Here is a 22,410-nt window from a genome sequence, read left to right as displayed (position 1 = left end):
AGGAAAAAAAATGGTTCGAACAGCTTTGTAATCCCTTGCTTGTCCCAGAGTTTGTCACAGTTAAAAGCTTTGGATGTGGGCTGTTTCTCAACCTTGGCCACTTTAAGCTGTGTGGACTTTAACTCCCAGGCTGGGGAATTCTGGGAGTTGAAGTCCACACATCTTTGAGAAACAGAGCCTATAATCTTTTACCATCTGCTGCCGATTCCATGCAACTTCTTGTCTAGTCAATGGAGAAGTGGTTAGGAAATTGGCCTGGCCTGCACGGGGAAAGGCGTGTCTGCACTCACCGTTTGGAAGAGTTAAATTCCCCAAGAACTACTTCAAACCTGGCCCTTTTATGACTTGTGGACTTCAACTCCCAGAATTCCTCAGCCAGCGTGCCTGGCTGAGGAATTCTGGGAGTTGAAGTCCACAAGTCATAAAAGGGCCAAGTTTGAAGACCCCTGATCTACCTACCGTCTCTGAGATTGGCCCTTCAACGTGTTCTCCACGCTGGCTTTTTCCGCCAGAAAAGCCACCGGCTCAAACGAAAAGCTGCTCAAAAAAGAGCCTTTACACAAGAATAACCGCAGAGGTTTCCCCCCCCCCCAATCCTTTACACACAGCCCTCCTCCCAAGAGCAACTCCAAGAGGAGTTACTTCTTGGAGTAATTTTTAGCAGACCTCCTCCCTTCAACAAATCCAATTAAATAAATAATAATGGCAGGTGGAACTATTTGCTCTTTGACCTTGTGCAAAGCACATCTAGACTGCTTGGTTTGGTGGCGGTTGGTCTTCTTCACGGCCACGTTCTCTCTCTGGAGTTGCGGGTGGACTTTTTTTAAATAAATAAATAAATCACAACTCGTGATCACTTTTGCGGCACGACGACTGGTGCAGATGGTGAAACCAGATGGCACATGTAAAAGAAGCCCAGCAAATGTGCTTCAGAGCCCCCATTGAGAGCTGCAAGGGGGGGTCCCTGTGGAGTTTTTTTCCTCCCCTCCCTCCTTTTGCTTTCCAAAAAACCAAGAAATATTTTACGGGCAGCTAAGAAGCTACAGGTGAATAAATACAGATATTTTTCCCCCCTCTATTTTCTGTTGTTATTATTTATTTTCTCTTTATTTTTTTTCTGATGCTTTTGTACTGGAGACAAATTCCTTGTGTGCCTAACCCCACTTGGCCAAATAAAGTCTCCTACTTACTCTCTCCTTATTCCTCTCCCAACACCACCAGTCCTCAATTTACAACAGTTCATTTAGCGACCATTCAAAGTTACTGCACTGGGGGGAAAAAAAGTGACTTATGACCGTTTTTCACACTGAACAGCCATGGCAACATCCCCCACGGTCACAGACCCTAAGAGATGGACTCGCATTTACAACGGTCGCACTGTCTCCAGGGTCACGGGGGGATCCCCTTTTGCGACCTTCTAACCAGCAAAGCCAAATTCAATTTAACATCCAATGATTCGCTTAACAACAGTGACCCCCCAAAAAAAACACAAACTAGTCACACGACGGGGTAAAACTCAACGGGCGTTTCACTCAGCGACGTAAATTTTGGGCTCCGGCGCGGGTTGTAAGTCGAGGACGACCTGTTTCAGGCTCTTTTTTTTTTCTTTTTTCTTTTACAACTTTTTCCTTGTCCCTGATCTCCCGCTCTCACTCGTCTTTTCCTTTAGTGCAGCGTTTCCCAACCTTAGGAACTTGAAGATGCGTGGACTTCAACTCCCAGAATTCCCCAGCCAGCCGCTCTCACTCGTCTTTTCCTTTAGTGCAGCGTTTCCCAACCTTAGGAACTTGAAGATGCGTGGACTTCAACTCCCAGAATTCCCCAGCCAGCCGCTCTCACTCGTCTTTTCCTTTAGTGCAGCGTTTCCCAACCTTAGGAACTTGAAGATGCGTGGACTTCAACTCCCAGAATTCCCCAGCCAGCCGCTCTCACTCGTCTTTTCCTTTAGTGCAGCGTTTCCCAACCTTAGGAACTTGAAGATGCGTGGACTTCAACTCCCAGAATTCCCCAGCCAGCATAGCTGGCTGGGGAATTCTGGGAGTTGAAGTCCACGCATCTTCAAGTTCCTAAGGTTGGGAAACGCTGCTTTAGTGGAGACAACTCTTCCTGATTCGGGTTTCCAAACTTTATTTGCTCTTTTCTCTCTTTCCCTCCCCAGCGCGCGAGGCCTTTGCAGACGTTGCAAGCGCGCCCGCGGGGCTTCCATCCCGGAACGTGTGCCCGGCGGAGCGGCCGCGTCCCAACAGTCCCCGCCGGAGCCTTTTGCCTGCCGGCCGGCCGTTCTCGCAAACCTCGCCCCGGCAGGAGGAGGAGAAGGAGGCGGGCGAGCGAGCGGCGCTCCCGGGCGCGGCCAATCGGCGTCTGCGGCAGAAGCGGCTCCCCTGCCCGCCCTGCGCTCGCCCCGGCCGGCCTGGGAGCTTGGCAGTCGCGCTGGGCGGCCGGGAGAGAAGCCTCGCCGCCGCCGCTGGGTCTCTGCGCGCCTCGCCACCTGCCCGGCCGCCGCTCTCCCTGCCCGCCCTCTTACCTGGGCGCACCTGGGCGCTTCTCCGGCGGCATGGAGCCCGTCCGGCTTCCCGACGAAGCCGCCTTCCGCGCCTTCCGGGCGGAGTGCCAGGCGGAGGCGGGCTGGCTGAGCCGCTACAACCGGGACGGCATCGCCGTCTGGGGGCAGCCGCCTCCCCAGGGGGACTTCGCGGTGCACCGCGTGAAGGTGAGCGCGCGGGGGGGGGATTGGGCGCTACGTGGGAAGGCGGGGACACGTGTCAGCGGGCGAGCCAGGGGCCCCGGAGGCGCCGCTCTGGCGGGGGAAGGCAACCAGTTGAGCCTTGGTGGAGCAGTGGGCTAATGCCTCCTTAAGTAACACCAGCTGCCTGCAATTAGTGCAGGTTCGAGTCCCACCAGGCTCAAGGTTGACTCAGCCTTCCATCCTTCCCAGGTAGGTAAAATGAGGACCCAGATTGTTGGGGGCAATAAGCTGACTTTGTAATAATGCCGCTTGGGGGTGTGTGAAAGCCCTAATAAGCAGGCATATACATAGAATGAAGGCTACTGCTAAGCTTGTAAGCCGCCCTGAGTCTTCGGAGAAGGGCGGGATAGAAATGGAATAAAAATAAAAATAAAAAACTTACAATGGGCCAGCTGTAGTACTATTGGACAACTTATACATAATTAGATATATTTATTTTTTTGCAAATCCCAAGACCTTGAAACTCAGGAAGAAGAAAAATAGGGATATAAATGGAATTTAAATAAATAAATAAATAAGTGCCCTCCCCCCCATCCGAAAAAGACTCCGGTCTGAGTATCCCAGCTCTCTCTCTCTCTCTCTCCCTCTTTGCTCTTTGCCTTCTGCCACTACTTGCGGGTCGGTTGCGTGTCAGGCCTCGCCTGCCCCACGTTCGCCCGGGTTGGGGGGTTAGCCAGGCGTGTGTCCTTGCGTTCACGCGTGTCTCTGGCTGCGTTGCGCGGAGCCCGAGCAGGAGGGACTCGGACTTAGCCTGCGTGTTGCTTTTGGCCTAAGCCCCCTTTCCTGCAAACATCAGCGCTTAGGCACAAACCAGGGTTAATTGAGGAAGCCGTAGTTCGAGACAGAACGGGGGGGGGGGGAGTTGTAAACGCAGCTTTTACTTTCCTGCACGTGTGAATCAAGGAAATCGGGGCGGGGGGGGGGGCTCCTGTGCTGTATCTCTTCCGGGAGACCGAAGTTAATGAGAAGCCAGGTCTGGTAGAAATGTAACTGAAACCTGACATTAAAAGGCTCAAGTCCAATTAGCTGTAGGAACAGAATTTTCCTGGTGCTATATTATTATTTTCTTCTTCTTTTGATTCCTATTTATACTTCATCCCTGTTTCTGTATATTTTTCCCCTTTTAATTTTTTTTTGTTTTGGATATCTCTGAACTGGCACAGCCCAATTTGGGATGTCAGTGCAGTACAAAAGGATGGGGGAGATTCATAGACATTTTTAAAGCCATAATTCTTATCAAGTCCTGAATAGTGAATCTCAATTCAGCAGGGCAAACTGGGGGGTGTCTCAGGTGTGTGTGTGTGTATGAAAGGTTCATCTCTAAGGATAAAAAGGTAAAGGTAAAGGTTCCCCCGCACATGCGTGCTAGTCGTTTACGACTCTAGGGGCCGGTGCTCATCTCCGTTTCAAAGCCGAAGAGCCAGCGCTTGTCCCAGGACGTCTCCGTGATCATGTGGCTGGCATGACTAGACGCCAAAGGCGCACAGAACGCTGTTACCTTCCCACCGGAGTGGTCCCTGTTTTTCTACTTGCATTTTTACGTGCTTTCAAACTGCTAGGTTGGCAGAAGCTGGGACGAGTAACAGGCGCTCACTCTGTTACGCGGCACTCGGGATTTGACCCGCTAAACTGCCGACCATCTGATTGACAAGCTCAGCGTCCTAACACACTGTGCCAAATCTCCCATGGTCCACAGCCAGCTGAGTTACTGTGGATCAAGGGAATATGGCCCATCATATGTGGGGACCTCAAATTAGGGGGGAAAAATGATGCAGTAGTTGGGTTGTTGACTAGTTAGCTAAGATGTTCGGAATGCTTCAGCACTGGAGGTTTTTAAGAAGAAATTGGACAATCATCCATCTGAAATCGTATAGGGTCTCCTGATTGAGCAAAGGGGTTGGACTAGAAGACCTCCAAGGTCCCTTCCTTATCCTGTTAAGTTCAGTTCCCCATTTTGCAATCAGGCTGACCTGGCCTACAATAATTGTTCTTTCTCAGAGATACTCAACTAGCTTCATGGAGTTGTGACGATCAAAAAGGAACGGGACTCCAAGGAAGAATATAGTCTTGTTGGCTTGAGCCTTGACTGGCATAAATGTGATCAATGAAATATTTTCCTTCCTAACCAATCATGGTCTTAGGTCGTAGAAGACACCTAGACTTGAGCAAGAAACTCAAAAAGGTATTCAAGTTAACCTAATAGCCAGGCTATGATTGGAAGTACTTCTTAATTAGAAGTTGAGCAGCAATGTTGCTGAAATTACTAGGTACCAAGACATACCAAAAAACTAATTTAAATTTTACTTGGGCAGACAGTCTTATCTTGTAGACTTAACAACTGCCAACCTGGGGTGAGCTAACAAGATGCTGGTTTGGGTTAAACTTTGAAGACCTCCGTCACGGTTAGGACAATTTTATCTAACAGTTCTTTAGCTGTTTGGGTGGGTGGGGAGGTTGTGTGTGTGTGTGTGTCTTCTGAAGGCCTAACCATTTCCACAAAGGATGCTTAAGCAGGCATTTTAGTAGCCCCCTTGATTTTTTAATTATTTCAATACTTGTGTTTCGAAAATAATTTGTAGCACTTTAACTAAGAAAAAAAATCGTTTGTTAAGTTTATAAAAATTTCCAAATTGGAGGTTGTGGCTTGTAATTAAAAAATAAATAAGAGCAACAATACAAGACAGAATATAGACAATCCTTTGGAATATAGTTTTTCAACCATCACTTATTGCTCAGCAGGATCTAAAGATACCCTGGCTCGTGACTTTTCAAAAGATGACTTTTTTTTTCCAATGAAAAAAATGATCTGGAACGTAAAACGGAAACTTCTCCAGTATGGGCTTGAGAGCGTTTGATATAATTGTATTTTTTTTTAAAAAAAATAACCAGGAGCAATAACTCCAATATAAGAAACTGCAGTAAAATAAAGCATGGTTAGGGTTCTTTTCATTGCTATTCAGCCTGCTGAACTTTTGGCTAGTAATTACATTTTTTCCCCCCTCGACTTAAAATATCTTGGAACTACAAAATTGATCCCATTTTTCTTTTAATTTCCCAGCAACCCTTGAGGCAGGCTAGGTCGAAAAAATTGAAGGTTGTGGATTCTGCTGTTCATAGAGTGCTAATTTTCTTTTGAGGTTACAGAAGATTAGTAGGGACTCTAAATTATGGTTTACTGACTACACTGTACACGCATGCATCTCCCTCCCAGAAAATATCAGATTTCCCAGATCTGGTAATCTCTAGATGTGTTTGGAGAATGGCCTGCCACTCTGAAGGACAGCCCATCTCAAAGGCTGCAAATCAAGTAGAATTATCATGCATCCTAGGTTCCAGATTCACCTAACAACCAGGTTATTAACTTATCATCTGCAGTGATTCACTTAACATCTGTGGCAAAAAAGGTGGTAAAATGGGGCGAAACTCACTTAACCAATGTCTCGCTTAAAAACAGGAAATTTGGACTCAATTGTGGGCGTACGTCGAGGATTACCTGTACTTGTTTTCTTGCAAACTCAAGAAATTGGGCGGGATATAAATGGAATAAAAATAAATAAAATAAATAAAAATAAATAAATTATATCTATTAAAAAAAGTGCTGTGTTTTCCCAAACTTAAGATTGATCCCTTTCAAAGTTGTTACCGATGAAGGAGAATATTTGTAACTCGGGGTTGAAGTGAGAGAGATCCTTGGTGCTTTCTGAGCTTGGGGTTTTTTTTCTTGCATCATTGATGATGTTACCTAGTTGGGTAATGAGACGTCTGCAAGAAAACCAGCAAGCTCAGAGAGCGGCAAGGGGCCCTCATGTCAACGCCGAGCTGCAAATATTCTCCTTTATTAGTACCACATATGGGCATCAAGCACTTCAGAAAGCAAGCAGTAACACTGATGATGTTACCTAGTTGGGTAATGAAAGGTCTGCAGGAAAACAAGCTCAGAGAGCAACAAGGTGCCCTCAAAGTCATTGTTTCTTATAGGTAGTGGAGCTATACAGAGAGATCAATTCGGAAGTTAAAGCAGGATTTTGAGTAAGGAAGGATCGGTGTGCACATTCTACCTGTTAGGAGGAATTTTATGCTTGTTAAATAATTTTCATGGTGGAATGCAAACAAGTACAACAGGAAAAAAAATACAGTAGCAATTACACACTGAGAAGAGAATCTCTGTATAGTGTGGGTATCCCAAAGGTGCTTTTTCAAGAGGCCCCTGGACTTTTGTTTTTCCTTGAAAACCTTTTGCTTCTCATCCAAGAAGCTTCTTCAGTTCTACACTGTGGGTAGTTAAAATACACTAAATCGAAGACAAGGGGGGAAATATAACGTAATACCAATATAGAATTCAATCTGATGCTTTCCATTAAAGCCAGACCTGATGAAAAACAGGTTGTTTCACCTTCTCATCTTTGGATGATATATCTCAAATCCATTTCTTGAGATCCAGGATGAAAGTCTGTCTGTTTACAGTACTATTTGAATTATTTCTTTTCCAAAAATCCTCATACAAGGATGCCGGTCCATATTTTAGAAATAGAGCTTGACATCACATTTATATCTAGTCTGGGTTTCCCCCCCCCCAAGATTGTTAAGTGAGTTTTGCCCCATTTTATGACTTTTCTCACCACCTTGGTTAAGTGTGAGCCGCTGCTGTTCTTAAATTAGTAACATGGTTGTTAAAGGAATCTGGTTGCCCGTTTGAAGGTCGCAAAGGGGGAATCACGTGATCCTGGGACACTGCAAAGGGGCTGCCCCAAAGAAGAGGGAGTCAAGCTATTCTCCAAAGCACCCGAAGGCAGGACAAGAAGCAACGGATGGAAACTAATCAAGGAGAGAAGAAACCTAGAACTAAGGAGAAACTTCCTGACAGTTAGAACAACTAACCAGTGGAACAACCTGCCTCCAGAGGTGGTGAATGCTCCAACACTGGAGGTTTTTAAGAAGAGACTGGACAGCCATTTGCCTGAAATGGTATAGGGTTTCCTGCCTGAGCAGGGGGTTGGACTAGATGACCTCCAAGGTCCCTTCCAACTTCTTCTTCTTCTTCTTCTTCTTCTTCTTCTTATTATTATTATTATTATTATTATTATTATTATTATTATTATTATTATTATTAACCATCATAACTGTGAGTCAGTTGTCAAGCATCCAAATGTAAATCATGTGACCAAGGTCATAAGTGTGAAACACGATTATAAGTCACCTTTTTCAGTGCCGTAGTTAACTCCCAACCATTACTACATGAACTAAAATAAAGTGCTACCTGCTTATGCTAGGATTTGAAAGCAAGACAAGACCACATCATATCAGTAGGAGCGCCTTGAAGCAGAAGTGTCTTTTTGGACTCGAAAGCCCTCCTCCATAATTGGGATGAGATGACTTGGAATGTGTGTGTGTGTGGGGGGGGGGTGTTTCTGGATTCATTCTATGCACATAGTCCTGGCATCCAGATTTTTGCACAGCTGTAACAAGCAGAGCCTGTTAAGCCTCCAATTTCCTAATCTTCCCGTGTTCACTTGTACTTGATTTACAGGAAAATCCAGTAAAAAAAAAATATATGTCTGTGGCAGAGAGGACATAGTTCAGAAAGCAGAAAGTCATAGATTGCCCCTGCCATAAAAATTCTCCTTTTGCTGCCTTCTAATCCTAATAATTCCACAAAGAAGATAAGAGAATTAAAGCACCTTTGCAGTGTTGCTCTTGAATTCTTCCTAGATTATAATTAGGTGAGCCGAACGGGAAATGTCCTTGATAGGACATGATATCCTGGGTTGTTGAATAATCCATGCAGAATATAGGATTTGTCACTTGTTCTGAAGCCAGACAAAGTCACTGTTTTACTAGCCAACCAGGAAGTTGGCCAACAGATCAATGATTTACAAAGAAGCACTGGGAAAGAGCTTCAGAGCTCCGAGTTTGTCTGAAAGAAGAGAAATGATAGGAGAAGCTGGTCCTTTTTAATTAGAAACAGGCCAGGTCAAAAAGGCAAAAATTAAGGGTGGGAATTCTACCATTGCTGGTAGAAAATTGAACTAACAACAAGGACAGCTGAGTTCAATTCTTCCTCTAGATAAGATAAATAAAAGAGCCAAGCTGGTGTGGGAATAGAAATATGGCCATGAGCAAAGAATTGCATCCATAACCTCATGCTTTTTTCAAGAAAAAAAGAAACATTAATGCATTTCAGATGTAGAAAATGACTCTTTTAAAGAACATAATTAAAATACAACTTTAATTGTATTAGAGGTGTCCAGAGCAGGAGATGTAACTGTCATATTACACGTAAAACGAGGGAATACATATGTCCCTAGGGAACATTTCTTTCTTCCACCTGAAGCCCTCCAGATGTACAAGATTACACCTAGTCCGTGACTCGCAATCACAATTGAGGCCAAAATTTCTGTTGTTCAGCAAAACAGTTGCCAAGTGAGTTTTGCCCCATTTTTTGCCAAAGTTGTCAAGTGAATCACTGCAGTTGCTAAATTAGTAACCTGGTTGTTAAGCAAATGTGGCTTCCCCATTGACTTTGCTTATTAGAAGGTCGCAAAAGGGGATCACGTGACCCCCAGGGGACGCTGTGACCGTCCTAAATGTGAAGCAGTTGCCAAGCGTCTTGAGTTTTGATCACATGATGATAGGGATGCCGTAACACAGTCGTAAGTGTGAAAAAACTCACTTTTTCCAGTGCTGTTGTAACTTTGAGCTGTCACTAAATGAACTGTTGTAAATCAAGGACAACCTGTACAGCTCTCCATTATCGTCATGGGAACCCGCGTGGTCCAGCATTGAAGATGCTGGATTGGGAAGAAGATTTCAGGTCTAAATTCTTGGGCCAGCCGAGCTCTGTCAGCTGAACATCCCTCACCAGGTGGAGAAAAATAGGTCTTGTACTACACTTGGATATAAGGGTATACCAAATAAAAATATTATAGTATGCTGTGTAATGCCTTAAAAAGATTGCAAAAGAGATATGAAAAAGATGTGAAACTGTATGGGTTTTATAAACAACAAGCTGTATTTGATAAGAGATTGTTAACCTCTGATGAGAAACTAATTAAGAAAATGTATAATTTTTTTATTAATTTTGGAGATGTAAAGTGAACAAACTAAAGAAACAATGACAAGGTGGGCGAAAAACTTTGGTTATAATATAGAACTAGAAAAAGGGCAAAAATTATGGGAGAGAAATTATAAATTGACAATGTCAACTTCGTATAAAGAAAATCTATACAAAATGTTTTATGGATAGCACTTGCCACCAGCAAGATTAGCAAAAATGTTTAAAAATATGTCAGGTGTTGGAAATGTAAACATAATTCAGGCACGTATTATCATATCTGGTGGACATGTGGTAAAGCAAAGGCTTATTGGAAAAAACACATGTTTGGTTAGAAAAAATGTTGGGAGAACATATAGAATTCAATCCTGAGCTTTTTCTATTAGCTCTAATACCAGAAAAGATTAATAAACAAAGTTTATATTTGGTTCTACACATTACAACAGCAGCAAGAATAACCTTCGCGCAATACTGGAAAAATGAAGGAGTACCACCACAGAAAGAAGCAATTTAAAAAAATATTGGAATGTGCAGAGATGGACAGATTAACTATGAAAGATAAAGAAGAAACAGAATGCTACCAAACCTGGGAGTCATTCTACAAATGGCTAGAGCAGGGGTCAGCAACCTGAAACAGTGAAAGAGCCACTCGGAACCGGTTCCCTCCCAAAAGGAAAAACTGGGAGCCGCAAAAAATGTGTGCACATGCACGTACATGTGCGCATGCGCAGAACAGGGTTTGACTGAAGAGTGGAGCCAAGGCGAGATGTGCACCTACCCTGCGTATTTGAATTGATTGGTTGAACTTTTTTAGTCCCACTTTTTTTTTTTTGGACTGCACATGGCAGAGGACTGGGAGCCGCAGGAGACGGCTGAAAGAGCCGCATGTGGCTCCGGAGCCGCAGGTTGCAGACCTGTGGGCTAGAGGAAAGAACCAAAGATTAGGACTTAACTATGTATTAGCGCTTTCGAACCCAGACTACACGCTGGTTGGAAAAACGAACATATGTTTGTAAGGGGGGAAAAAAACTAATAAAATCTCTCTTTAAAAAAAAAAAGGAGAAGCTTGCCGGTGGCTTATAGGAGAAGGTAGAGAAATTGGTAGTGGCTTGCTCTCCCAAGTTTGCTGACCACATTGGCGCACACAAGCTAGAGAGGAACAGGACGAGCAAATCCTCCTGTTGATGTTCCTTAGTCTGGTAACGAAAAGTTCAGACACTGAATCGAAGCAAGGTTGGCCAGCAAACCACTGCCAAAATCTGAAACCGGAGCTGCAAGTATTTCCCATTATTTCCGAGGCAGAAGCTATCCAGAGTATCTGCCAAGTTGCACAGAGAGTCATGGGTTGCCAACATTTGTTTGCTAAGGGACAGAAGGCATTTTCACAGCCACCTAGTTTTTTTCAGGTGACTTACACTGGATCTCACAAGGTCACCTTATGCATCCAACCCAACCTGTTATTTTCCTAGATTGTGTGTGAGGAATCATTACATTGGAATGTTTTTTTCTGGGTTTATTCCTGTTAGCGGTCATTAACAACACTTGCCAGCCGAACTTTTATCGCTTCTAAAGTCTATTCTGAAAACCCACAACTCGGATCTTTTATTATTCTTTCTTCCAATTAACATCTTGGGCTATTTTTTTCCCCCGGTTAATGGAACACTCAAGGCAGCCAACGACATTGAAATGCACAAAAACGCAAATGTTTAAACCAAGAAATATGGCAATCATCTTTTCCCGCCTCCTTTGATTTTGAATGTGATTCGAAGCTCCACAAACCCAACAAGAGGATAAAAACTATAGGTCGCCCCCGATCTGTCCGTTTTTTCCTCTTTCAAGGCCATTTTAGATGGATCACTTTTCATGAAAAATTGAAACTCTGGTTTTGGTTTGGCTGATGATAGATTTGTTGTTATAGAAACGGCTAGTATGTATTATTGTATACAAGTAAACAGTTCAGGTTGTAATGTTATTGTCTAGTTCTGTGCTAAAAAGTGTTGAAAGTCGATGCCTTTCTCCCCTTCTACTCCCTCTTCCCCTCCCCTGCTCCCATGATTTTCATCTTCCTTTGTATTTTATATTCTGATAAGTGAATAAAAACATTTTGACACATAGATTGATCAGTTTTGCCACATCTGAGAGCAGAAAGGTGTATCGCAATAGCACGTAGACTTATATGCCACTTCACGGTGCTTTACAGCCCTCTCTAAGTGGTTGTCGGAGTCAGCATGTTGCCCCCCCCAACAACAACAAGGTTCTAGTTATGGTCTTTAAGTCCCTACATGGCATGGGTCCGGAGTACCTTGGGGACCACCTGCTGCCGGCGTCAACTTCCCTCTGCCCAGCGCGCTCCCACAGAGAGGGCCTCCTCAGGGTGCCACCGGTCAGAGAATGTCGGCTGGCGGTCCCCAGGGGGAGGGCCTTCTCTGTGGGAGCTCCGGCTTTATGGAACCAGCTGCCGGTCGAGCTCCAGACGGCACCGGACCTTCACTCCTTCCGACGCGGTCTGAAGACCCACTTATTCGAACAAGCTGGCCTGGCCTGATGGGGGGATTTTAGGGTTTTTAATGGGTTTTTATACTGTATTGTTTTATTGGGCGATTATTTAATTCTTTTTAATTTTTGTATTTGTTATTTATATGTGCCCTGTTCACCGCCCTGAGTCCCTCGGGAGAAGGGCGGTATATAAATTTAATAAATAATAATAATAATAACCTGGGTCCTCATTTTACCAACCTAGGAAGGATGGAAGGCTGAGTCAACCTTGAGCCTGTCAGGATCGAACTGCTGGCAGTTGGCAGTATTAGCCTGCAATTCTGCATTTTAACCACTGCACCACCAGGTCTCTTGTATTACCATATTGTTGTACAGTGTTCCTGTTTTACATTTAAGGCTCCCTAGAAAAGATCAAACTCCTGACAGTGGGCAGAATTAGCCTGCAATACTGCATTCTAACCAATGTGCCACCACGGCTCCTATGGTTTATTTGTGTGCGGTTTGTCTGTGAGAGCCTCTGTGTAATAACCCTGGCGATACTAGAGAAATTATAGAGGCAGAACTCAAGATATGCAAGGCCTTTTGCAGAAACATGAGAAAAATGTCTATATTTAATTGTCACTTATTCAAATAATAAGAACTGTATTAATTTAAGGTTGGCAAAAGAGAGCATTGTTGGAAGAAGAGAAAATCAAGCAAAGCCATTATATGGACTATAGAATTATAAAAATTAATTGTTATTGATTGTTTTTTTAAATACTAACCCAGATAACATGCTGTTTACCAAATATTAAGGTGATTATGTTAAAAATAAAACATATTAAAAAAAAGACCATGGACCCAACCTAGAACAGCTTGACCTCAGCAAGCTGTTTAACTTGACCCTACTGAGCACCATCAGGCCACTTGACTATTCTAACATTGCCCCTCCTTTGATCACAGGGCTGTGTGAACATGCCGGATGTATCAGCTGAGACCGTTTTTGATGTCCTACATGACATTGAATACCGGAAGAAGTGGGACTTGAATGTTATTGAAACCCATGAGATCGCCCGGCTCTCTGACAACGCTGACGTGGGATACTATTCCTGTGAGTAAGGAGCTAGAAGATTTCATGACATTAGGTGCACACCATTCTTAACAAGCAGATAGCAGGATTCGATTCTTAGTTTTTGGCATCCAGATTAAAAACTTGAAATTAGGGAAGGAGTTTGTCAGATCTTTTTTTTTTCTCAGTATTTTTGAATCAGTCTTGACTCCTGCCAACTTTCTAGACCAGGGGTCTTCAAACTTGGCCCATTTATGACTTGTGGACTTCAATTTCCAGAACTTCTGTGAGTTGAAGTCCACAAGTCACAAAAGGGCCAAGTTTGAAGACCCCCTGCTCTAGACAATCCTTGCGTTTTTCTTGGCAAGGTGTTTTGAAAGTGATTTGCTATTGCCTGTTTCCTAGGGCCGAGAGCGAGTGACTGGCCCAAGATCCCCCTGCTGACTTTCTGCCCCGGGTAAGACTAGAACTGTCTCCAGGTTTCTAGCCACTATCCCAAACTGACCCTCTGCCTTTAGGCCTAGGGCCCCAAATTATATGGTTCTCTGCGTGCTATAATTAAAGTGGAACCAGATTTAGCTAATTTAGGCTTTTGTGATGACACAGACAAGACTGAGATGGCCTTAGTACATGCTTCTGGAATTTCTTCTGGAATTAGAGGCAGACGATCTCTCGATACCACATACCAGAAGTTGGAGAGCTTTGTTCTTGCTCAAGCTCATATCTCAGATCCTTGATAGGCAGAGAAGAGCATCTGGTTTCTGTGTGGCTTGGGGCTGTCCCTCCGGAACTAGCAAACCGTATGGTGCACATTGTCCACCAAATATGCCGTATGGTACTTAAGGTACTAGGTAGGGTCAAAACCAAAGTCTAGACCAGGAGTGTCCAACCTTGGCAACTTTAAGACCTGTGGACTTCAACTCCCAGAATTCCCCAGCCAGCCATGCTTGAAGTTGAAGTCCACAAGTCTTAAAAGTTGCCAAAGTTGGACATACCTGTTCTAGACCTGCCCTCAGCTATGGAAGATCACTGGGTAACTGTGAGCTTTGAGCTGAAAGCTACCAACCTAATATAAATACAATATTCATGACAACAAGTGCAAGGATTACTATCTTTTCTAATGCCCTATGGCCTGACGTTCCACAGGTAGTCCTTGACTTCGAACGATTCATTTAAGGTCTATGGCAGGGGTCCTCAACTTTGGCAACTTTAAGACTTGTGGACTTCAACTCCCAGAATTCCTCAGCCAGCTTTGCTGAGGCATTCTGGGAGTTGAAGTCCACAAGTCTTAAAGTTGCCAAGCTTGAGGAGCCCCTGGTCTATGGAGATTCTCAGTCATCCAAGTCATGTTTGTCCCAAAGGTGCTTTCTTGTTTTTCTTCAAAGACGTTTTGCTTCTCATCCAAGAAGCTTCTTCAGCTCTTGATTGAATCCTTCCATTCGCCACCATCCAGTCAGAACTGAAGAAGCTTCTTGGATGAGAAGCAAAACGTCTTTGAATAAAAAAAAAAAAAGAAAGTCCAGTTGCCTCCTGAAAAAAAGCATTTAATGGCCGTTTGAAGTTAGGTTGGCTTTTTTTAAAAAAAAATTAACTTGCAACTGATCCTCACGCTTACAGCTTTCACAACATCCCCATGGGTTTATGTGACCAAAACTGGCAGCCGGCCTCTCTTTTCAACGGTGGGATAACGTGTCCACCATTTGCAAACTTCCCAGCTTTCCTTCCAACCAGCGAAATCCGTGTGGGAAAGTGGGATTCGTTGATAATGATTGCCTGATTCACTTAACAATGGCAGTGGTTCGCTTAACAACTGCAGCAAAAGTGATCATAAAATCAGGCACATCTCACTAAATAACATTTTGCTTAGCCATGGAAATGCTGGTTCCAATCGTGGTTATAAGTCGAGGATTACCTGGTTTCCCCGTCTCTGTTCTGATTCCATGAATGATGGGTCCAACTACCTTTACGGGGTTTTATGCAGCTTTATTTATTAGAATTTTTACTCCGTCTTTATTATAAATAACTCAAGGCAGCCAACATACCCGATTTCCCTTCCACCTCCTGCTTTCCTCGCAACGACAACCCTATGAGGTGGGTTGGGCTGAGATAGATTAATCAGTACATGCTGAACGGTTTTTTAATTTATTTATTTTTTTTTAAAAAAATCCTAATTACTAAACTTTCCAATGTGTAAAGGCAAGGGGTTGCAGAATTCTTCCAAAAACTTTTGGTCTCCTTTCCCCTAAGAAGGAGGATAAAAGAGAATTCATTGTACGTAGCAGTTAATAAGGATAAGCAACGTGGCCTTCCTTCACCATATGGCATCCAGGCCTGTCAGAACAGCCTGCCAATTTGCTAGGTAAGCTGGCATGCAAATTGGGACACCCCTGACATACAGTCAGGGCCGAAATTGTTGGCACCCCAGAAACTTTTCCAGAATATCAAGTATTTCTCCCAGAAAAGTATTGCAGGAACACATGTTTTGCTATACACAGGTTTATTCCCTTTGTGTGTATTGGGAAAAAAATGGGAGGAAAAAAAGCAAATTGGACATAATGTCAAACAAAACTCCAAAAATGGAGCATCACATGCTTGAAACAATCTTGTTTATCCACAATTTTGAAAGGGTGTCAATAATTTTGTCCAGCCCATTTTTGGAGTTTTGTTTGACATTATGTCCAATTTGCTTATTTTCCTCCCTTTTTTTGTTGTGTTCCAATACACACAAAGGGAATAAACCTGTGTATAGCAAAACATGTGTTCCTGCAATACTTTTCTGGGAGAAACACTTGATTTTCTGGAAAAATTTCTGGGGTGCCAACAATTTCGGTCACGACTGTAGCAATGCCAGCATATGGCAGCGAGGCCTCGGGTTGGCAAGGCTCACCTGGACGATAGAAAAGATTAACCTTGCAGAATTATAGTCCTGGGCACCGCAGACCCCAGAAGGTCGTTAAGAGGCGAGAGAGGGTTTAGAAGAAGACGTCAAAGGTGATGCAAGGGCCCGAGGATCTGCTTGTGAAGACAGGCGGAAGGAATCGGAGGAGTTCGGCCTGAAGGAAACGAGAACTTGAGGAAAGCATGAAAATTGTGCTCAGATGCATAAAGAAAAGGCCAAACGCTCTTCATTGAGTTTTTTGCAGAGGGTTAGATTGGATGGACCTTCTGCTCCATTCCAGCTCTGTGTTTCTGTAATTTAAATTATGTTTAATTCCCCCCCCTTTTTTTTCTATTTGTTTAAATCCCTGCCTATCAAACTGATGCAACTTCTCGGCTAGGGAAGTGCCCGAAACCTTTAAAGAACAGAGATGTCGTCACCTTGAGGTCCTGGCAAGTCTTGGATAAGTCATACGTAATCCTCAATTTCTCTGTCAAGCACCAGGTAAGTGAGCAAAACAAAACTGGTACAAGGGACCTTTCTGAGTGGTTGACAGGTAGTCCTCGACGTAGGACCACAATTGAGCCCACAATTTCTGTTGCCAAAGGGGTTTTGCCCCATTTTACAACTGCTTGCCACAGTCGTTACGTGAACGACAGCAGTTGCTAAGTCAGTCACGTGGTCCTTAAGTGAATCCGGCTTCCTCAGAAAGCCGCCAAAGGGGATCACGTGACCCCGGGACACTGCGACCGTCATAAACGTGAACCAGTTGCCAAGCATCCGAATTTTGATCACGTGACTATGGGAAGGCTACGACAGTCGTAAGGGTGAAAAAATGGTCATGTCACTTTTTTCCAGTGCCGTTGTAACTTCGAACGGTTACTAAATGAACTGTTGTAAGTCAAGGACTACCGGTACACAGCATGATTTGCACAACGTGGTACACCCTAGACTAAAATGGGCCTAGTAGCTTTGGTTTCGCCACACTGTGTGGCTTAGCCTAAATCATCCTATTGTTTGGGCATGGCATGCTGTGTGACACAGTTTCTTTTCTTAACCCGGATTTGGTGGGTTGTGAGAATCCAGCACAATGTGAGTTTAGCACTGGAAGTTGAGCTGCCCTCTGCTACCATGTTTCCTCGAAAATAAGACCGGGTCTTAATATTAACTTTTGCCTCCAAAAGATGCATTAGGGCTTATTTTCCGGTTAGGGCTTATAATCGGGGAAATACGGTACTGAGTGCGTTTGGCTGATTATCTTAATTGGGGCTTATTTTGGGGGGTGGGGCTTATCTTACCAGTGTCCTGGAAAATCACGCTAGGGCTGGCTCTTATTTTCGAGGAAACACGGTCGGAGGTGTGCTTTTCTTCCACCACAGACTCGCTAGTGGTCCGTGTTGGCTTTGCAGGTCCACACCTACGACATCAGTTCAGTTAATGGAGGGACTTTTGTTCAAAGTTTCAGGCCAAAAACTCAAGCCCACCCCCTTGTTTGGCTTTCTTTTGTGTAGAAATATCCTCCCCGCAAGGATCTCATAAGAGCTGTGTCTCTCTTAGCTGGATACCTGGTGCAACCAACTGGACCCAGCAGTTGCTGCTTGACTTACTTGGCCCAGGTAGACCCAAAAGGTAAGGACCCGTTTTAGAGATAGATGCTGCATTGATTTGGATGTGAAATGGGAAAGGTGCATTGGAGCCAGCGCTTGCGCTCATCACAGTTCAGGACAGATGGGCGTTCTCACAACAGATTTAAATTGAAATCATCGGCTGTTACCAGGAGGTAGCCTGGAATGAGGGCCACTTCAAACATAGAGCCGTGCCAAGGTAAACTGAATCATATGTGCAAGATAATCTAACCTGCTACAAAACCAGATCTTGAGCTGCTTATATTGTCCTGAAGATTGCTTAGTAGTCAACCGTTCCAAATTCTGCAGCAGGAGCCCTGGTGGCACAGTGGGTGAACTGCAGTGTGGCAGGCAAACCTTGTTCACAGCCTGCAGTTCAGTCCTAACCAACTCAAGGTTGACTCAGCCTTTCATCCTTCCGAGGTCGGTAAAACAAGGGACCCAGATTATTGGGGGGCAATATGCAAATAACACATTGTAAACTGCCCAGAGACTGCTATTAAGCACTATTGGGCTATATGTAAGATTAAATCCTGTTGCTATTACTGTCTTGAGTCAGAGCCGCTTCCATCCACCCACCCACCCCGCACTGCCCAATCATTCAGTGTGGGAAGCTCATCAGTTAACTGCTCCAAATACAACAGCTACGGTGGTTTTCATCCATGTGGCAGGAGGTGTTGAACAAGTGTGGGATGCATGTTAGATTTCAAGAAATTAGCACAGGAGCAGACCTAATCTACAAATGAACACCTGGATGTCAAGTAAAGTTTGCGTACATTAGTTCAGGCCCCAGTCCTTGAGATTTGAGGGCACAGTGTTTGTTGCAGTTGTTCTTATTATTTATTTACTTATTAAATGTATAAGCCACCCATTTTTACCATCAAAGCACTTTTTTTTAAAAAAAAATTCCTATGGCTGAGGCTCTCGTGGGACCTCAGTCGCTGAAATAATTCTGAGTTGTATTGAACGGATTATTTTTTTCACTGCCCTGAATGTAAACACATGATCCCCTTCCAAATTGGGTGGGGCCCAGGACAATTCTCTTACCCCCACCCCAGGCAAGGCCTAGTTCCAGGGTTTCTGCAAATGGGCCTCTTCCTCCTGACCGTCTTCCGAGAAGGACGTTTTGTCGCATCTAGTCAGAGCTGAAGAAGCTTCTTGGATAAGAAGCAAAATGCCTTCAAAAGAAACACAAGAACAGTCCAGTTGCCTCCTGGGGGGGGGGGAAAGGCACCTTGGGGTTCTGTCACATTTGTTTATTTCAAATCTTTAAAAAGGTAAAGGTTCCCCCGCACATGCGTGTTAGTCCTTTCCGACTCTAGGGGCCGGTGCTCATCTCCGTTTCAAAGCCGAAGAGCCAGCGCTTGTCCGAGGACGTCTCTGTGGTCATGTGGCCAGCATGACTAGACGCCAAAGGCGCACGGAACGCTGTTACCTTTCCACTGGAGCGGTCCCTATTTTTCTACTTGCATTTTTACGTGCTTTCGAACTGCTAGGTTGGCAGAAGCTGGGACGAGTAACAGGCGCTTACTCTGTTACGCGGCACTCGGGATTCGACCCGCCAAACTGCCGACCTTCTGATCGACAAGCTCAGCGTCCTGAGCCACTGTGTCCCTCCCAAATCTTTATGAATCCTCTTTTGGTGCAGGATTCTTTCAGGGGGACCAGCAAGCAAAGAGGCTTTGAGTGCTGGACAGCCCCTCCGCCAAAACCACTTTGCATGTGTAGGGTTTGAAGTCCAGAAACAGTTCGTATCCTATTTCCGGATTCCTCTCCTCAACAGCTCTTTCCTAGAAATGTGTGCTCTTTCTGCGCTTTCTCCTTTCACTTTTCCTTCTCTGCTCTGGCTTCTGTTCACCGCCGGTTCCCAATTCTCCCTAGCTCCTTTTGTGATGCTTTCTTCCTGTCTGGTTTTTGCCCTCTTCTCCTGCAAATTTGCTTCTTCGAGGAATTTAATTGGAGTGGAGAGCTGGGCGGTCATTGTACCAAAGGGCTGGATGCTTTCAAGGTTTGGGGGGTGGAAGGGTCGGTTGGGACGAGGACGAAATGAAACGTGCTTGAATCCGAATGTGATTTTTTCCATCTTTTCTCCAATCTAGGATCCTTGCCAAAGTGGGTTGTGAACAAAGCTTCTCAGTACCTGGCACCAAAGGTGAGCAAGGCCTCAGCTGTTGGGCTGAGTCAGGGTGGTTTTCCCAGGACTGTGTTGATTTAAATGAGGCCAGGTAACGGAAAGATACAGGTTGCATTTATCACTGGCGGGTGGGGCAAGGTTAAGGTTGAAAGATTGATTGGCCACTAGAGCAAAGGTAAAGAAATGGAGGCAGATTTGTAAAGCATCAACAGGAAGTATTCTCACTGCTGTGGCTGGCTTGGGGGGGGGGGACTCGCACAAGCCTTTCCATCCAACTTTTCTTTTTATGTGTAAGTTTTATTAGAAGTTTTACAAAGGACATAAGCAGCAATAAAGAGGAGCACGGAGGGAGGGTCTTGCACTTGTGTTCGTTCCTGGCTTGTGCAAACTGCCTAAAACTATGGGTTGGAGACACATCGCTCAACTGGCATTTGAGCCTTTAGATTCCCCAAATAGATCCTATTAGCAGCTGGCAAAGGAATAGCAGAATAACAGAACTGGAAGGGACCTTGGAGGTCATCTAGTCCAACCCTCTGCTCAAGCAGGAGACCCTATACCATTTCAGATAAATGGCTGTCCAGTCTCTTCTTAAAAACCTCCAATGATGCTCCCCCCCACACTGACATCTGCTTTTATTTTATCCGATCTTTCCCTTCTCAGTACACTTACTACCAACTGAAATTCCAAAAGGTTCCTGGTTGGATTTCATTTATATTCATGGTTTGTTAGTATGTTAATATAAAACACTCTCCTTTAAGAAGGCTTCTTTTGAGCCTGACGTTTTGCTTATATCTCATGTTAACACATCGCTGCACGTGGGCAGGCACATTTTGTCATTTACGTGTGGGATGAAGAACTTCGTTTAAATTTAGATTCTTATGAAAATGGAACAACAACAGCAGCAGCAGAAACGAAAGACGACAACAACAACAGAATTGAGAAAAAAAATTGAAATAATTTCTCCCTGTTTCCAATTTTTTTTAAAAAAAGCATGATAAAAGGTGATGGGAAATCTGGGAGAAGAAAGAGGAGAAGGAGGAAGAGGAGAGGGTGGTAACAAAAATAACAAAATAACAGAGTTGGAAGGGACCTTGGAGGTCTTTTAGTCCATAGTAAAGGTAAAGGTTCCCCCGCACGTGCGTGCTAGTCGTTTCCGACTCTAGGGGCCGGTGCTCATCTCCGTTTCAAAGCCGAAGAGCCAGCGCTGGTCCGAGGACGTCTCCGTGGTTATGTGGCCGGCATGACTAGACGCCAAAGGCGCACGGAACGCTGTTACCTTCCCACCTTAGTGGTCCCTATTTTTCTACTTGCATTTTTATGTGCTTTCGAACTGCTAGGTTGGCAGAAGCTGGGACGAGTAACGCGCTCACTCTGTTACGCGGCACTCGGGATTCGACCCGCCAAACTGCTGACCTTCTGATCGACAAGCTCAGCGTCCTAACCCACTGAGCCACCGCGTCCCTTTATGTCCATAGTGCATAAGCCTTAACTTTTAAATAGCAGGTGGAGTGTAGTAGAATTGTGGTTTTTGTCTACATTTTGTCTGCCAAGAACATTGTGTGTTGAGAGAGAGAATGGACTTGCGAGCTTTTTGCTTGTAGTTCCCTTCTTTTCTTTATTATCTTGTCCTCTTCCCTTCTTCCCTTCCCACGCTTCAGCTTATGAAGAAGATGTACAAAGCTTGTCTGAAGTATCCCTCCTGGAAGCAGCAACACAACGCAGGCAAAAAACCCTGGTTGCATCCCGAGCAGAGCCTTCTTCCCACCATGTCCCTGTCCGAACTCTCCCTCCAACATGCCTCCTCGCTGGAGAACATTGACGAGAGCAGTTTAATGGAAGCCAAGGAGGAGAAGGGCGACACCAGCGGTTCAGAGAATTGATGCCAATTTGACTTTTGCTCATTTTTTTTGAGACTAGCCCTCGCCAGCCACCTGGCTTACCCAGTTGGTTTTACAATAAAGGATAAAAACAAAACAAAAATCAGATGCATTTTTTTAAAAAAAATTCACTGCACTTATTGTTCCTAGCTCAGACTGGCAGTGTGGTTTAGAGCAGGGGTCCTCAACCTTGGCAACTTTAAGACTTGTGGACTTCAACTCCCAGAATTCCTCAGCCAGCCATGCTGAGGGAAAAGCTAAGTTTCCAAGCTAAGCCATGCTGGCTGAGGAATTCTGGGAGTTGAAGTCCACAAGTCCTAAAGTTGCCAAGGTTGAGGACCCCTGGCTTAGAGGTAGTGAAAAGATTCTCCCATATTTCCCAGGAGGAAACAGTGTGATTTCTTTTAAGGGCGCTAAGTATGTCTAGCCCAGGGGTAGGCAACCTTGGCTCTTTTATGACTCGTGGACTTCAACTCCCAGAATTCCTGAGCCAGCATGGCTTAGTTGGAAACTTAGCTTTTCCCTCAGCATGGCTGGCTGAGGAATTCTGGGAAT

General features: G+C 44.6%; 1 protein-coding gene across 1 annotated transcript; it reads left to right on the top strand.

Annotated features, from left to right (window-relative positions):
- The first annotated feature begins 2,225 nt into the window (after positions 1 to 2,225).
- On the top strand, positions 2,226 to 21,972 carry STARD10 (StAR related lipid transfer domain containing 10). Its single transcript, XM_083372204.1, has 6 exons — positions 2,226 to 2,710; positions 13,236 to 13,383; positions 16,620 to 16,723; positions 17,731 to 17,848; positions 19,944 to 19,996; positions 21,637 to 21,972. Exons 1-6 carry the CDS (start codon positions 2,555 to 2,557, stop codon positions 21,856 to 21,858), a joined length of 801 nt encoding a protein of 266 aa, XP_083228330.1. The 5' UTR covers positions 2,226 to 2,554; the 3' UTR covers positions 21,859 to 21,972.
- The last annotated feature ends 438 nt before the right edge of the window (positions 21,973 to 22,410 follow it).

The sequence above is a fragment of the Vipera ursinii genome, assembly GCF_947247035.1.
Source record: "Vipera ursinii genome assembly, chromosome: 12".
NCBI classification, from domain to species: Eukaryota; Metazoa; Chordata; class Lepidosauria; order Squamata; family Viperidae; genus Vipera; species Vipera ursinii.
This window is presented reverse-complemented; position numbering and strand designations above follow the sequence as displayed.